At 40.2% G+C, this 16,683-nt stretch overlaps 1 protein-coding gene across 1 annotated transcript; it reads left to right on the plus strand.

Annotated features, from left to right (window-relative positions):
* The first annotated feature begins 1,849 nt into the window (after nt 1–1,849).
* On the plus strand, nt 1,850–7,138 carry LOC113058068 (tripartite motif-containing protein 16-like). The gene is made up of 6 exons (XM_026225747.1): nt 1,850–2,527; nt 4,527–4,622; nt 4,702–4,935; nt 5,457–5,616; nt 5,757–5,804; nt 6,014–7,138. The coding sequence occupies exons 1-6, from the start codon at nt 1,958–1,960 to the stop codon at nt 6,535–6,537; spliced, it is 1,632 nt and encodes a 543-aa protein (XP_026081532.1). The 5' UTR covers nt 1,850–1,957; the 3' UTR covers nt 6,538–7,138.
* The last annotated feature ends 9,545 nt before the right edge of the window (nt 7,139–16,683 follow it).

A 16,683-nucleotide genomic window follows, 5' to 3' on the forward strand; every position in this document is an offset into this window, starting at 1 on the left:
AACTTCTGACGGTGGTTTCGTCTCGATCAGACAAGCGGTTTCGAAGATAAAATCAAATGGTTTTTAAGCGCTAAATCACAACGCTACACAAACCGTAAGGCGAAACCTAGCACGTAACTGGATATCAGTGAACTCGGCATGTTGCCCTGAATCTAACAAGACCATTTTTATGATTTTTGGACAAACTGTTTAGAAGTTATACGCAAAAATAGAAATTGTTCATATATCCGGACCAGTAGGTGGCGCTGCGCTGAAACGCAGCAAGTAGCCTCAGGTCATGCTTGTAATGACATGTACCAAGTTTGGTCTGAATATGATAAATCGTTGCAGAGATACAGCCTTATGACTGTTTTTGTAAGCGTCACGTAAAATTTGTTTGAGCGTTTATCGAAAACAGTTTGACGAATCAATTTGATTTGCATAACTTTTGGTCAGCACTGACTGAAGAAGATCTGGTTCAATTTTCGTGTGAATCGGACAAACCGGCTAGGACGAGTTCGAAAAAGTAGGTGTATCAAAAAATTCAAAATGCCGGCCATATTTTTATGACGGAAAATGACTTCATAGAGTGCAATCGAATCGGCATGAGCTCAGAAATCAGAGGAAAAATTTTGTTGATTGGCCTTACGGTTAAAAAGTTATTAACAAAATTAAAGTGAGATTTTGGACAGTTGGTGGCGCTAGAGGGAATGTCTTAGACACACCAAAATTGGTGTACTTAATGTTGGCACTGTCCTATATCAGAATATCCAACCATTACAACTTTCCCGCATTTGGTTCTATGGGCTGCCATAGACTCCCAGTCGGAATAATAATAATAATAATAAGAACGGGAACAAACACAATAGGGTCCTACGCACCTTCGGTGCTTGGCCCCTAATTATAGAACAAAACTGAATTAACTTAGCCTATGGATTTTACATATACATCACATTTCTCATCAATATGGTTAACAATAAAGATTAGTAATAAGGAAAAGAAGCACATCAGCCTACATCGTTAAATCCCGTCCTACTGTAGATAAACAGAATACAGTGATGTCAACCTTGGTTTTGATAAGCAGTTATTTTATGACACAGAACGCGTTGGTGAAACTCATGCATCTAGCAGGAACGTAATACACAAAATATTCATATTGATTCAAGCATTTAACATTTATGAATTAATTAATGTCAGTAATGAAGACTGCACAAATTATAGCGATCACGAGGAAGGTCCGCGTACAGTAAAGTGGATAGTGTACAACACCCCATCAGTTATATTCAGGTCTATAGTGCCACCTGCTGGCGCAGTTTTGTAACTTCTTAGAGAAAATTAAGTTGTTATAACGAGAAAACTAACTTCGTTATGTCAAGAAAACGAGAAAATGAAGTCGTTATAACGAGAAAACGAACTTCGTTATGTCGAGAAAACGAACTTTGTTATGTCGAGATAACGAGAAAATTAAGTCGTTATAACGAGAAAACAAGAAGAAAAAATATTATAATGCATGGCCGCTTAGAACTTCCGTAGAAAATGCTATTTTTCATATTTAATTTAATTTACTTGCTGCTCCTTTGTATTTTTGTCGTTGAGGAGCATCTGAGTGAAAATCGTTTTAAAGTAAATCCAGTGTGTCTGAAAGGCCATCAACATATTTCTACAGTGAATTTCTGGCATCCACAGCTGATAATGTTTTTCTGCAGGAACATACTGTAAATATACAGGATTATTTTTACAGTGTATGGTAGTAAAAGTGAGTGCACAGTATGTTTTTAACACCTGACACAAGACACAGATATTCTGCACATCTAACAGACTGCAGGAACATGAAGGGGTTAAAGTAAGAGAGAATGTGCAGACAAACACGTGACTCAGACACAGAACCAGGAAGCAGGAATCACCTGATTTCAGAGAAAGAGAAACTGAAGTGTAGTTGAGCTGTTGTGTGTTTGTGTCTCTGTATTCAAGCAGTAAAATGGCAGAAGCCAGAGTTTCTCAGGATGAGTTCTTGTGTTCAGTGTGTCTGGATCTGCTGAAGGATCCAGTGGCTATTCCCTGTGGACACAGTTACTGTAAGATCTGTATTACAGACTGCTGGGATCAGGAGGATCAGAAGAGAGTCTACAGCTGTCCTCAGTGCAGACAGACCTTCAGTCCAAGACCTGCTTTATCTAGAAACACCATGCTGGCTGAAGTGGTGGAGAAACTGAAGAAGACCAGACTCTCTGATGACTGTTACGCTGGAGCTGGAGATGTGCAGTGTGACGTCTGTACTGGAAGAAAATACAGAGCCGTCAAGTCCTGTCTGGTGTGTCTGAACTCTTACTGTCAGAATCACCTCGAACAACATGAGAGTTTCTTTAGAGGAAAGAGACACAATCTGACTGAAGCCACTGGACGACTGCAGGAGATGATCTGCCAGAAACATGAGAAGATCCTCGAGGTTTTCTGTCGCACTGATCAGAAATGTATATGTGTGCTGTGTATGGATGACCATAAAAACCACAACATTGTATCAGCTGCAGCACAGAGGACAGAGAAACAGGTATTTAACACTAGACACTGATGAAATATTGCTGACACTCGTTTCATTTGTGTTTGTATCGGCACCATATTAACATCTCACAGCATTCACACGTCACATGGCAGCAGAAATGAACAGTATTTGCAAGAAAAGTTTAACTGTTTGCTGAAGATGCACCATAAACCTTTATCAACACAATCTTTCTTAAAATGAGCCTTGATAATACTATTCACCTGTTCTGTGTATAAGTATATATATCCATCTGTCAAAATGCAAGCTCTGTTACGCAGCAGAAACACTGTCAGTGTGAAGCTCTACGTCTGTGTCAGTTTAACTTTTATAAAGGTGGTGGTGATCCATCTGAGATGAATAATTACCGTCCGATTTCAAGGTTGTCAGTGATGGCAAAAGTATTTGAATCTTTTATAAATGATCAAGTAAAACAGTTTATAACTGAAAATTAATTTTTAAATGAATTTCAATCAGGCTTTAGATCAGGTCACAGTACTATAACTGCAGCTGGTCACTAATGATATTATTAAATGTTTGGATAGTAAACATCACTGTGCAGCTTTATTTGTAGATCTCTCCAAAGCATTTGATTCTGTGGATCATAAACTACTGTTGCAGAAACTTAGTTGTGTGGGTTTTAGTGAAACAGCTCTAAATTGGTTTAATAATTACTAATTTGAAAGAACTAAATGTGACTCAGTTGAAAATTTTATATCCGCAGAACAAACAATTAAAAAAGGTGTTCCACAGGGTTCTGTTTTAGCACCAATTTTATTTTCTATTTATATAAATGACATAGGTTGTGGGATAACCCCAGCTAGAATTCATCTATATGCTGATGACACAATCATTTACACAGTAGCACATTCTTTGAACCAAGCCATGGAGTTTCTGAAAGATTATTTTCTGTCTTTGCAACTGTCATTGTCAAATTTGAAACTGGTTTAAAACACACACACACACACACACACACACACACACACACAAAATTATATGCTTTTCACCCGTAGTTCCATTAAAGCAGATTGCCTGATTTTAACTTTAGAAGGGGACTGTATAGAAAGAGTAAATTGTTATAAATACTCAGGCATATGGCTAGATGAAAAATTAGGTTTTAATGTACATATTGAAAAGACTTAGACCAAAACTGGGTTTCCTCTTTCGTTTAAAGAAATGTTTTCCTTTAGAAGCAAGAAAGAGAATTATTCAAAGTTGTTTCCTCTCCGTATTAGATTACGGTGATGTGATTTATATGCATGTAAGTTCATCTTCTCTAAAAAGTTAGATTGTGTACACCATGCTGCCTTGCACTTTGTGACGAGTGCCTCTTCACGCACTCATCATTGTACCTTGTACGAATTGGTGGGTTGGACTTCTTTGTTTCAAAGGAGAAAAATACACATGCTGATGTTTATTGCTAAGGCATTGTTAGGAAAACTACCAATTTATATTTGTCGTCTTTTATTGTATTACACCTGTACTTAAAGCTCTGGATCTAGAGTTAAATTGCTTTTAAAGGTACGTTCAGAGCTTGGTAAAACTGCCTTCTCTTGCTATGCTCCCTGGTTATGGAATGAGCTGCAGAGTATAATAATGATAGAAGCACTCCCCTCTTTAAAAGTTTTTAAAAATCTCTTATTGACCAATTTAAGGGAAACGTGTGTATGTTTGGTTAAGTAGTTTTTGTTGTTATTTTGAGTGCTGGACAATATTTTATGAGTTTTATGTTTGTATGTTGTTTATGTGAAACTTTCTGTGCTGCCATCTTGGCCAGGACTCCCTGGGGGACTATCCTGGTAAAATAAAGGATAAATAAAAAATAAAATAAATAACACTTACACTTAGAGTAATTCATGCTGATATGATGATTGTAACTCATCATCACTTCTGGAGATTGAACCTACAGCTGTTAGTTATCAGCTCCTCTTTTACTGGATTGATCTGTTCTCATGATGATTTAGTGTCAGTAGTTTTCTGTGAGATTGACGATCATCTGTTTGTCCTGCAGAAGCAGCTGAAGGAGACTCAGAAGACGCTCCAGCAGAGAATCCAGCAGAGAGAGAAAGATCTCCAGCAGCTGAGAGAGACTGTGGAGTCTCATAAGGTGAGTCTGGAGAAGAAGAGAAGTTTGTCTCCGTCTCAGTTCAGACTCACTGAAGCTGAATCACTGTGTGTCCTAACAGCGCTCTGCACAGACAGCAGTGGAGGACAGTGAGAGGATCTTTACTGAGCTCATCCGCTCCATTGAGAGAAGCCGCTCTGAGCTGATACGACTGATCAGAGATCAGGAAAAGACTGCAGTGAGTCGAGCTGAAGAACGACTGGAGCGACTGGAGCAGGAGATCAATGATCTGAGGAGGAGAGACGCTGAGCTGGAGCAGCTTTCACACACACAGGATCACATCCAGTTCCTGCAGGTAACACAGATCTAGAAGAACAGGATCATAGTGGACTTGAGCAGATCCTGCTGTGACAGAGACTCACAGAGAAACAGTTCATGAGTGTCTTATTATATAATCATCAGTCAGACTCTCATCTGATCATCTTCTTCTGAAAGAGACGCCGCTTACAAATGGCTTTCAGCTCTGGAGATCTGTTAGGAATCATTTCTCTGAACTCTTTCTTCTGGAAGATGTATTTAGCTGCGAAACACTGCTAGCGCCACCAACTGTTCAAAACTTAAACTTTTTGTCCTTTCTCATTTATAACGTAAGCAAATGTTTTATCATCCAAACTATTTCCTAGAAAGTTCACAGAGAGTGTAAGTGTAAAAATACTAGACTCTTTAGCTCTAATGTGATTTAATGAATATGAGAAGAATGAAGCTGATGTTGTGAAAGTGCTGGATTGAGGAGAGTTACTAAAGATCAAATCTGATGTTCCTGAAGGTTATTGAGTGAAGTGTGGAGCTGATGAGTTTGATTTCTGTTTTCTGTAGAGTTTCCAGTCTCTCTCAGCTCCTCCTGAATCTACAGATGTTAATGATGATCTCTTCAGTTCTCTCTTCTCTTCTGATGATCTGAGAGAATCTGTCCATCAGCTGAGAGACAAACTGGAGGATTTCTGCAAAGAGCAGCTGAAGAAGATCTCAGACAGAGGTAAAGTCCAGGAGATTAATCTGCTCTCAGAAACCAGTCCATCATCATCTCATATCATGGAGAACATCATATTAGAAATGTGTTAGGAATAGATACAGGATCATGAGAATCACACTGTTCATGTCTGTTGATTTCCACAGTTACATTCACCAGCATTGATCTCTGGACCAGGAACGACTTCCTACAATGTAAGTCAGTAAGAAAACCAGCAGAAAACTCTCTGAGAGTCTTCATGTTCTTCCTGTAGAAGGAGAAAGAAGAGTTTTATAACTGATGATGTAAATGATGATGTTCACAGATATCTGTTCATCTGTACTGAGACACTGATGATACACTGAACATGAAAAGATCAAACAGATTCATAATTCCTGATTCTGATGTGTTTTATCTCCATCAGATTCCCATCAGTTCACTCTGGATCTGAACACAGTGAATGAATACCTCCATCTGTCTGAGAACAACAGAGTGATTACTAATACTGTCCCAGTCCAGTCGTATCCTAATCATCCAGACAGATTTGATGATGTGCGTCAGGTGTTGTGTAGAGAGAGTGTGTGTGGACGCTGTTACTGGGAGATTGAGTGGAGTGGATATAATGGTGTGGAGATATCAGTGTCATATAAGAGCATCAGCAGGAAGGGACGGGGTAAAGAGTGTGTGTTTGGATCTAATGATCAGTCCTGGAGTTTGATCTGCTCTTGCTCCAGTTACTCATTTATACACAATAAGATAGAGACTGATCTCTCTGTGAAGCCCATCAGCAGCAGAATAGGAGTGTTTGTGGATCACAGAGCAGGAACTCTGTCCTTCTACAGCGTCTCTGACACAATGAGCCTCATCCACACAGTCCAGACCACATTCACTCAGACGCTCTATCCTGGGTTTAGGGTTAATCCTGGATCATCAGTGAAACTGTGTTGATGAATCAGAACAGACTGACGAGAGATTCTACCCATAATGCTTTGAGCTGCATGATGAATCAGTAACAGTGAGATGTTATAGAGTCTTTTCTTTTCTCTTCTTGACATTAATACTGCAGCTGAACTTCTGTCACTGAAATAACAGTCAGAATAAATGTGTAATAATTCCTCATATAAACAGTAAGATCAGTGTGTGTGAGTTGTCACAATCATCACCACCGCTGTTTAAATGCCGAGTGTGTCTCTCCTCGGGAGACCGGTCTCTTCCTCGTGAATGATCGCTGGGGTCCTCGTGGGTCCAGGAAGGGTGTGTGGAGGGATTCCCCCGCACCAGAGCCATGAGGACGAGAACCGCCCCTGTTATACGACTGATGGACCAGAATGCTGGGTGTTTATTTCCGGGAAGTGCTGTGGGCCACGGAGGACCAAGATGGGTCCTTCCTTCCTGAACACTACCTGTCCTTCACAAACCTCACAGCACGAAGAAGACACCAGATCCCCTGTTTATATTGAACACCCTTTCCCTGTGGACACTCTTATTCCCTGTTTTGGTTATTTTGGTTATTTTCTGTTAATAAAAGCCTCTCTAAAGCCTGACTCCACACGCACCGTGTCTGTCATTTGTTCCTGCTGAGTGACCTTGTGTTTCTCTGCTTTTATTTGTGTTGAATGAAATAAGTCATTTAGTTTTACTTTAGTGTCACAATTTGTATTTTTCCTATCAAAATGAATTTTCATGTTCATAAGTTTCAGAGAATGTTATTTTTCCTGAAAGCGCTGTGCTGACTTCTGGACTGTGATGTGACATAAATTCACTGTATATGAGCACATTTCAGGCATTTATTTTTGTCGCACAATAGAAGAATAACATTCTGTAGGCCTAAACATAAATATATTTGAGTGACTTTGAATTCATATTTGTGTATTTATCTTGCGTGAGTTTAGTCATTACTTTCCCCTCGTGCACTTCATTATCATATAGAAGCCCATTTTCAACAATGAAATGTTTTGTCCGAACATTTATATAACTTTTAAGAAACATTAGTAAAATTTGTGAGTAGTTTGCTGTTAGCTGGAAAGTTACAAATGCATTAAAATACTTTAAAATAAGGTGGATATGCAGATATGAACTGTGATAACATAATTTATGATTTACTGTGTGTCAGAGAGCAAATGTCCCAAAGCTTACGCTACATTATGTACTTTTTCTTCATAAAAACAGTGCATTATTTAGGTCGTATAAACCGGTTTATTCAAGTGTGCTATTAGTATACTTCTTTTAAGCTAAAAATGGGAAAGTATGCCCAGTTTTATAGAGTTATACTTAAAGTATACTTAAAAGTATAATTTTATATACTAGAAAGTGGCCCAATTTAGTCCCAAGGAGTATTGAAACTGTACAGTTACAAGTATACTACTAGAACACTGATATTTGTATACTTGCTACATGAAGTAAACTTTACTTAAGTATACTTCATAAAATAAACTTGAAGTATACTACTTTTTGGTAAGGGATGTTAACCAGGTAACTGCTAACTAGTGAACTAATTAACATGACGAGCTGCAGCTCAGAACACATGTTGGATGGAAACATTGTGCTTTAGGATCGAGTTCGTAGCTGAACTGACTATATTTAAAATAGTTTGACTCTACAATTCAGTTGAAAATCATCTGAAAGCTTTCAGTCTCTCGTACCATTGAAGTGAATGTTACATTTACCAGTAGGCTAAATCTTTTAGAAATGATTGTCATATCTGATTGTTTTAGTCTATATAGAGTGATAGTCAAATGGACCCCAAACAGGTGGAATGTGAAGGAAGAGAATATAAGTGAGTGATCTGTGACTGTGGCTTTGTCACTCCTGAATCAAGCGAGATCATCTGTTTACTGTCCCGTCCCCTGTGTTTACCATACTACCAGCACTTGAACACGAAGCACTCACCGAGCACTTGTACATATAAAGAAAGAAACACTGCTCTGAATTCACCGACCTCTGTCTCCTGAGTAAATCCTGGCATTACCTCTGTAACAGTGAGCATCTTTAAAATCATTGTTACAAGTAACTTTAACTACAGTACTTTAAACATTTTGTGGATGTTATTGTTGCAGTTAATTTCATTTATTTTTAATTCTGAACTAACATATGTATCTTAAAAAATCTTTTGTGAAATATAAACTCAGAATTACCAAAGAATTGTGAAATAAATTATTTTTTATGGCGTGGTGGAAACGAGCTTTCATAGTTTGCTGATTTTATTGTTTTATTATATTTTTTTTCTTTTTCTCATCTTCCCAACATCATGCACTGAATTAGAGAAGCAGCAGAGGACACCACTGACTAACACATGAACATCATCTCTTATTCTGTCTCTTATGAGATGATCAGACTGACGTTATACATGCTGAAGGTGTATTTCTACAGGAGAAGCTCGTTTCTACACAAGTGTGTGTATCTGCTCCAGCTAATCTGAGATGAGACTGAATATGATCTCACACATGATCTGAGAGGAATGTGCTGTCGAGGAGAGAGAACCATAGAGAGACATAAACACAGAGGGGAGTTTTCTTAGATTTATATCCCTAAGTTCAAGTTCAAGTCTGCTTTATTGTCAATTTCCACATGTACAGTACATACATACAGAGAATCGAAATTGCGTTACACTCAGACCCCGGTGCATACAGATAACATTAACATTAAAGCCTAAAACAATAACTAGATCAAATATAAAATGTAGATACAACTATACAATAAGGGAATGATATAAAAAAAAAGAATATTAAAAATAAAGTTAAAAATAAAGTTAAATAAAGCAGTTCAAGGTAAATGACAGATATAGTGCAAATCAATGAATTGAACAACAGTGCAGTTAAAAGATTTTTTAGTGCAAAAATCACTTGTTAAGAATACCTTATTAAGTCTAATTAAAGTGACAAGTGACAAGTGACCAAGAGCAGTTATTTAACTGACTGATGAGGTAGTTCCATGCCGAATGAGGTGGTGAGCAGTGAGTGAGCAGACCAATGCTGCACAAGTGACTCGTGCATGTCATCATATAATTAGTGGGGGGGGGGGGGTTCATAGTTCAGTGGTGCCTGGGGAAGAAGAGGGGGGGGGGGCAGGTTCGGGAGGGAGTTCAGCTTCCTGACAGCCTGGTGGATGAAGCTGTCCTTCAGTCTGCTGGTCCTGGCCTGGAGACTCCGCAGTCTCCTCCCTGATGGCAGCAGGCTGAAGAAGCTGTGTGATGGGTGTGTGGGATCACCTGTGTTGCAGAGGGCTTTGCGGGTGAGACGTGTTCCATAAATGTCCTGGAGGGAGGGTAGAGAGACATCAATGATCTTCTCAGCTGCTCTCACTATGCGTTGCAGAGTCTTTCGGCAGGACGCGTTGCAGGCTCCATACCAGACAGTGATGCAGCTTGACAGAATGCTCTCAATGGTGCCTCTGTAGAAGGTGTACATGATGGGGGGTGGGGCTCTGGCTCTTCTCAGTTTGCGGAGGAAGTAGAGACGCTGTTGTGATTTCTTGGCCAGTGCTGCAGTGTTGTCAGTCCAGGAGAGGTCCTCTGTGATGTGCACACCCAGGAACTTGGTGCTGCTCACTCTCTCCACAGTCGCACCGTTGATGGTCAGAGGAACATGCTGAGTGTGTGCTCTCCTCTCTACAACAATCTCCTTTGTCTTCTCCACGTTCAGACACAGATTGTTGTCACTGCACCACATGGCCAGGAGGCTCACCTCACTCCTCTTTGTTGCTTATGAGACCCACCAAAGCCGTGTCATCTGCAAACTTAATGAAGAGGTTGGAGCTGTGTGATGGTGTGCAGTCGTGGGTCAGCAGAGTGAAGAGGAGGGGGCTCAGCACACATCCTTGGGGGGCCCCAGTGTTCAGTGTGATGGTGCTGGATGTGTTGCTGCCGACCCGTACTGCCTGAGGTCTTCCAGTCAGAAAGTCCAACAGCCAGTTGCACAGCGAAGTGTTGAGCCCCAGCTGGATCAGCTTGTAGATGAGCTGTTGAGGGATGATTGTGTTGAATGCTGAACTGAAGTCTATGAACAGCATTCTGACATATGAGTCCTTTTTGTCCAGATGCGTGAGTGCTGAGTGGACGGCAGTGGAGATGGCATCATCGGTCGACCGGTTGGACCGATATGCAAACTGGAAGGGGTCAAGGGAGGGGGGGGGGGCAGACTTGATGTGGTGCATGACTAGCCGTTCAAAGCACTTCATTAGGGTGGGGGTAAGTGCAACAGGACGGTAGTCATTGAAGCAGGATGGAGATGGCTTCTTCGGGACTGGGATGATGGTGGTAGTTTTAAAGCATGTGGGAACAACAGCCTGACTCAGATGTCTGTGAAGACATCAGTGAGTTCTGCTGCACAGACTTTCAGTACACGCCCAGGGATGTTGTCAGGACCCGGAGCTTTGCGGGTATTGATCCTGCTGAAGGATCTCCTCACGCTGTCTGGGGTCAGCGTCATCACCTGGTCGCTGGGAGGAGGTGGAGTCTTCTGTGCAGTGGTGCTGTTTTGTTGCTCAAAGCGAGCGAAGAAGGTGTTCAGCTCGTTCAGCAGAGAGATGTTGTTGTCACAGGTCCGTGGTGGGGGCTTGTAGTCCGTAATGGTCTCTATCCCCTGCCACAGGTTCCTAGTGTCTCTGCTGTCGCTGAATTGATGAGCTATCCTCCTGGAGTGCTGTCTCTTAGCCTCTCTGATGCCACGGGACAGGTTGGCCCTAGCTGTTCTCAGGCCCACCTCATCTCCAGCTCTGAAGGCAGCATTCCGTGTCTTCAGGAGTCTGTAGACCTCCCCTGTCATCCATGGCTTCTGGTTGGCCCGGACAGTGATGTTTTTGTGACTGTTACATCATCAATACACTTATTGATGTAGGCAGTAACAGTCTCCGAGTACTCCTGGAGGTCAGTGGTGTTATTGCATGTGGCAGCCTGTTTAAACATGTCCCAGTCAGTTGTGTTGAAGCAGTCCTGAAGAATCTCTGATGATCCTTCTGGCCACACTTTAATCTGTTTATGAACTGGTTTGGCAACTTTAATGAGCGGTCTGTATGCAGGCATTAGCATAACAGTGATGTGGTCTGAGGTTCCGAGGTGGGGGAGGGGGAGGGCTTTGTAAGCTCCTCTCTGTGTGGTGTAAACAAAGTCCAAGATGTTATTACCTCGTGTTGGAAAGTTGATGTGCTGGTGTATTTTTGGAAACACACTCTTAAGGTCAGCATGGTTGAAATCCCCAGCTATGATGAGAAAAGCATCCGGGTGTGCTGTCTGCTGCTCACTGATGTGTTGGTACAGTTCATTTAGTGCGTCGTTCCTGTTGCTGGTGATGTTGAATGGGGGAATGTACACTGAAATGAGCAGTATAGCAGTATATTCCCTCGGCAGATAGAACGGCCTGCACTTAATAATCATAAACTCCACCAGGGGTGAGCAGTGTTTGCTGATCACAACAGTATCGTGGCACCACGCGTCATTGATGTAAACACAAAGCCCGCCGCCGCGGGTTTTTCCTCCCGCGACGAGAGCTCTGTCCGCTCGATAGTAATCTGACCAACAAGAGAACAACAACAGCATACAAGTGTCATGACAAGTCTCAGTTAGTCTAGCACAGAACATGTAGCCAGGTTATTTTTTTTTTTTCAAGAATATAATAGACAAGAAAAGAAATGGAAAGAAAAGGTAAGTGCTAGTATGAGGTGGTTAAGTGCTGGCGAAAAAGATGAGTCTTTAGATGTTTTTTAAAAATGAGTAAAGCTGTTCAAATTGAGATTGGGAGGTCATTCCACCAGCTGGGCACATTCCAGGAAAAGGTCCGTGAGAGTGATTTTGAACTTCTTTGGCACATGAGAGTTTAGGTAAGTTGGTGCCGTGCCAGTGGTCGTCTTGTAGGCTAGCATCAGTACCTTGAATGTGATGTGAGTGGCTACTGGTAGCCAGTGTAACCTAATGAGGAGAGGAGTAACATGAGCTTTTTTTGGCTCACTGCTGCATTCTGGACCAGTTGTACAGGATTGATCATGGAGAGCATTACAATAGTCCAGTCTGGAGAGAACAAGAGCTTGGACAAGAAGTTGGGTGGCTTGCTCAGACAGGAAGGGTCTAATCTTCCTAATGTTGTATAAGGCAAACCTGCAGGACCGGGTCATTGTAGCAATATGGTTTGTGAAGCTTAACTGATGATCCATCACAACTCCTAGGTTTCTGGCTGTCCTCGAAGGAGTAATGTTTGGCGAACCCAGCTGTATAGAGAAGTTGTGAAGAAACGATGGGTTAGTTGGAATCACCAGCAGTTCTGTCTTAGTTAGTGTAGCTGAAGGTGATGGTCATTCTTCCAGCTAGAAATGTCACTCAGACAGGCTCAAATGCGAGCAGCTACCGTCGATTCATCTGTTTGGAAAGAGAAGTAGAGTTGGGTGTCCTGGACCGACAACACCGCAGCACTGGCCAAGAAATCACAGTAGTGTCTCTATTTCCTCTGCAAACTGAGAAGAGCCAGAGACCTGGCCCCCAGCATGTGCACCTTCTACAGAGACACCATCGAGAGCATCCTGACGAGCGATGTGTCCTGCCAGAAGAATCTTCGCTATGGTATTGTATGCCCTTAGTCCAGTTCAGTCCTTCTTATGAACCCTGGAATACACTTCCGTCACTTAAGCACTTCTTGCGAAGTTGAGTTTTGCTTAGAAACTCCTCAGAACAACACGATTGAGAAAATGCCACGCTGGCCAATTTATACCCGGGCATGGCCAGCTATGCAGATTTTGCTCGCCAATTGTCAACTGTCCTTTTCACAATGATGTCAGAGGTGTCTGGGCTCCCAAGTGCGACCCCTAGTGTTGTTCTTGCCACAACATTCCATCAGAGAACGTTTTTACTGTTAATTCATATAATACATATAAAATACATATTTTACCGTTTACTATTTTTAAGTACATGTATTTTCTTATTAACATAATATACATTTTAACATTAAATGGTAATTCATACTTTTTACATACAAATATTTGCACAGTATTTTTCAGTTAATGTACACTGCACAAAATATTTTTTCAAAGATTATCATTTTACAAGGTAATGCTGTTTCAGTTATTCCTCCTCAATTTTTTATGTTTAAAATGTACTATGTACTTTAGACCCTCTTGAGTTTGCCTATCGCCTCAACAGATCCACTGAAGATGCCATCTCTCACATGCTGCACTCTCCTCTCACACACATTGATGGCAACAACGGGAACTATGTAAGGCTGCTATTTATTGAATATAGCTCTGCTTTCAGTACTATAGTCCCCATCAAATTGCTTCTAAACTCATAGACCTCAGTCTAAACTCTTCACTCTGCGACTGGATTCAAGACTTCCTCACCTGCAGACCTCAAGTGGTGAAAGTAGGCCAGTTCATTTCCAACAATAATGAGACCGCATACCTGGATGAGGTAGAGAACCTTACTTTAAGGTGCCAGGACAATGATCAGCGGGACACCTGTGGAGAGGGTGAGCAGCTTCAAGTACCTTGGTGTAAACATCTCTGGGGACCTGACTACTCACATTCAAACACAGGTCAATAAAGCCAGGAAAAGACTGTACCATCTGTGGCAGCTGAGGAAATTCAGCATCTCACCAGCAATCCTGAAAACCTTCTATTCAGGGACCATAGAAAGTGTATTGACTCAGTGTGGTACAGGAACAGCTCCAGTCAGGTCAAGTAAAGCCCTGCAGAGAGTTGTGCGTTTAGCTGAGCGTATCTCAGGGTCTGCTCTCCCCTCTCTGCAGGACATCTACCTCAAACGCTGCAAAAGCAGAGCTGCTAAAATCATCAAGGACTCCATCCACCCCAGTAACCATCTTTTCACTTTGCTGCCATCTGGTAAGCGCTTCTGTAGCCTGATGGCAAAAACATGGAGTTTCTTACCCCAGGCCATCAGGATCCTAAACTCAAAACCAGCCTCTTAACATCTCCATGTCTCCACTTAATAATCACTTAATGAGAAAGATGTTCATCATTCTCTTCCTCATATTCACAGTGTCACAACCTGTTAGAACATTCGGCTCTTGTACATTCCTGTGTATCTTAATATTTAAGACTACAGTATACTTTCATGCACATTTTATTTTATTTTCTCTATTTAATTCTACAGTTTACTTTTTTTTCTTCAAATATTTTTATTGTTTACTTTTATTTCATTTTTCATACCTATATTTATGTATATTTTCCTCTGTTTTGTATTCTTTAATAATCGCACTGTCCATGGAGCGGACCTGACTCTCACTTCACTGCTGGTTTTATATGATCTATATAATCCTGTATGTGACGAATACAAAAATCTTAAATCTTCTTGCTGTTTCTTTGTTATTGATTGTGAAAATTACTAACAATTTCTGAGTGTTTACTAACACTTTCTCAATATTTTAGTGTACATGGATAAGCCTGTTTTTGTCCAAAATGTTTTACACCTTTGAAAAAGTAGATCATTAACTGTCTGAGACGTGATCTGTGTTAATTTGTACAGAGTTGTTCAATATCATCTTTAACTGCTGAAAGGATCTTTTAGGAGTTTGTGTCAGAATCTGAGGAAACCTGGCTGAGATTTAATTGGTGGATCTGATACTACAGCAATGTTAAAAATAAGTCAAAGAGAGTAAATGAAGCACCTGGGACTCGTTCATGAACACATTCTCTCTCTCACACAGTATTCATGACAGTTAGCAGCATTTAGGGATAAAAATCTCAGAAAACCCCCCCCCGTGTTTATGTCTCTCTATGGTTCTCTCTCCTCGACAGCACATTCCTCTCAGATCATGTGTGAGATCATGTTCAGTCTCATCTCAGATTAGCTGGAGCAGATACACACACTTGTGTAGAGACGAGCTTCTCCTGTAGAAATACATCTTCAGCATGTATAACGTCAGTCTGATCATCTCATAAGAGACAGAATAAGAGATGATGTTCATGTGTTAGTCAGTGGTGTCCTCTGGTGCTTCTCTAATTCAGTGCATGATGTTGGGAAGATGAGAAAAAGAAAAAAAATTATAATAAAACAATAAAATCAGCAAACTATGAAAGCTCGTTTCCACCACGCCATAAAAAAATAATTTATATCACAATTCTGACTTTTGTTTGCAATTCTGAGTTTATATCTCACAGTTTAGACTGTGTTTCTGTCCATTCTGAATTTAATTTTTACTCTTTTGTAATTCTGAATTCTGACTTCTTTTGACACATTGTGACTTTTTCATATTTCTGAGTTTATATTTCACAATTTCTTTTTTTTATTCTCATATTTTTTCCCTCACATTTTTTTTCGATTCTATGTTGCACAACTTTGACTGTTTTTATATATTTTATATAAATGTGAGATATAAACTCACAAGTGCAAGACAAACTTGAAATTGTGAGAGTAAGTCAGGACTGTGATATAAAAAATATGCATTTACATTTTTTATATATATTAAAAAAACTGGCTTACTTAGTAAACTTTTTAGAGATATGTATATCTTAGTTCACAATTAAAAATAAACTGCAACAATAACATCCACAAAATGTTTAAAGTATTGTAGTTAAGTTACTTGTAACAATGATTTTAAAGATACTCACTGTTACAGAGGTAACTTCTCTAGTCACCCGAGCCATTAAAAATAAATAATTATTAAATACAATAACAAAGACAGTGACAGCATTTTACAGAGCAGTGTTATTTTAGTATTCTACATAAACTATTATAGTCTATAGTTAAAATTTTAAATTACTGGTTATTTTTATACTTTATTTTGATTTCAGAATTATTTTTTTCTCAGTAGACAACGGTCAAACTGTTTCACACTGAAAATATTTATTTAGTGTCAGCAGGCGGCGCTGTTCTGTGAGACAGAAATCATGCAAGAAATTACCTTTACCAAAAAATGATCCAGAAAACATCAGACACTAGAGTTCAGCTTTCTGCAGGAAAACCGACAATTACATCTCATGTGTTGAACAGCCAACAGTTAAAAAAAAGTTTAGAGTAATCATATACTTTCAGTTGTGGAGGAGAAATGCAACAAATTTAACATTCACTTCAATGATACGAGAGACTGAAAGCTTTCAGATGGTTTTCAACTGAATTGTAGAGTCAAACTATTTCAAATATAGTCAGTTCAGCTG

The sequence above is a fragment of the Carassius auratus genome, chromosome 39, assembly GCF_003368295.1.
Source record: "Carassius auratus strain Wakin chromosome 39, ASM336829v1, whole genome shotgun sequence".
Classification (NCBI taxonomy): Eukaryota; Metazoa; Chordata; class Actinopteri; order Cypriniformes; family Cyprinidae; genus Carassius; species Carassius auratus.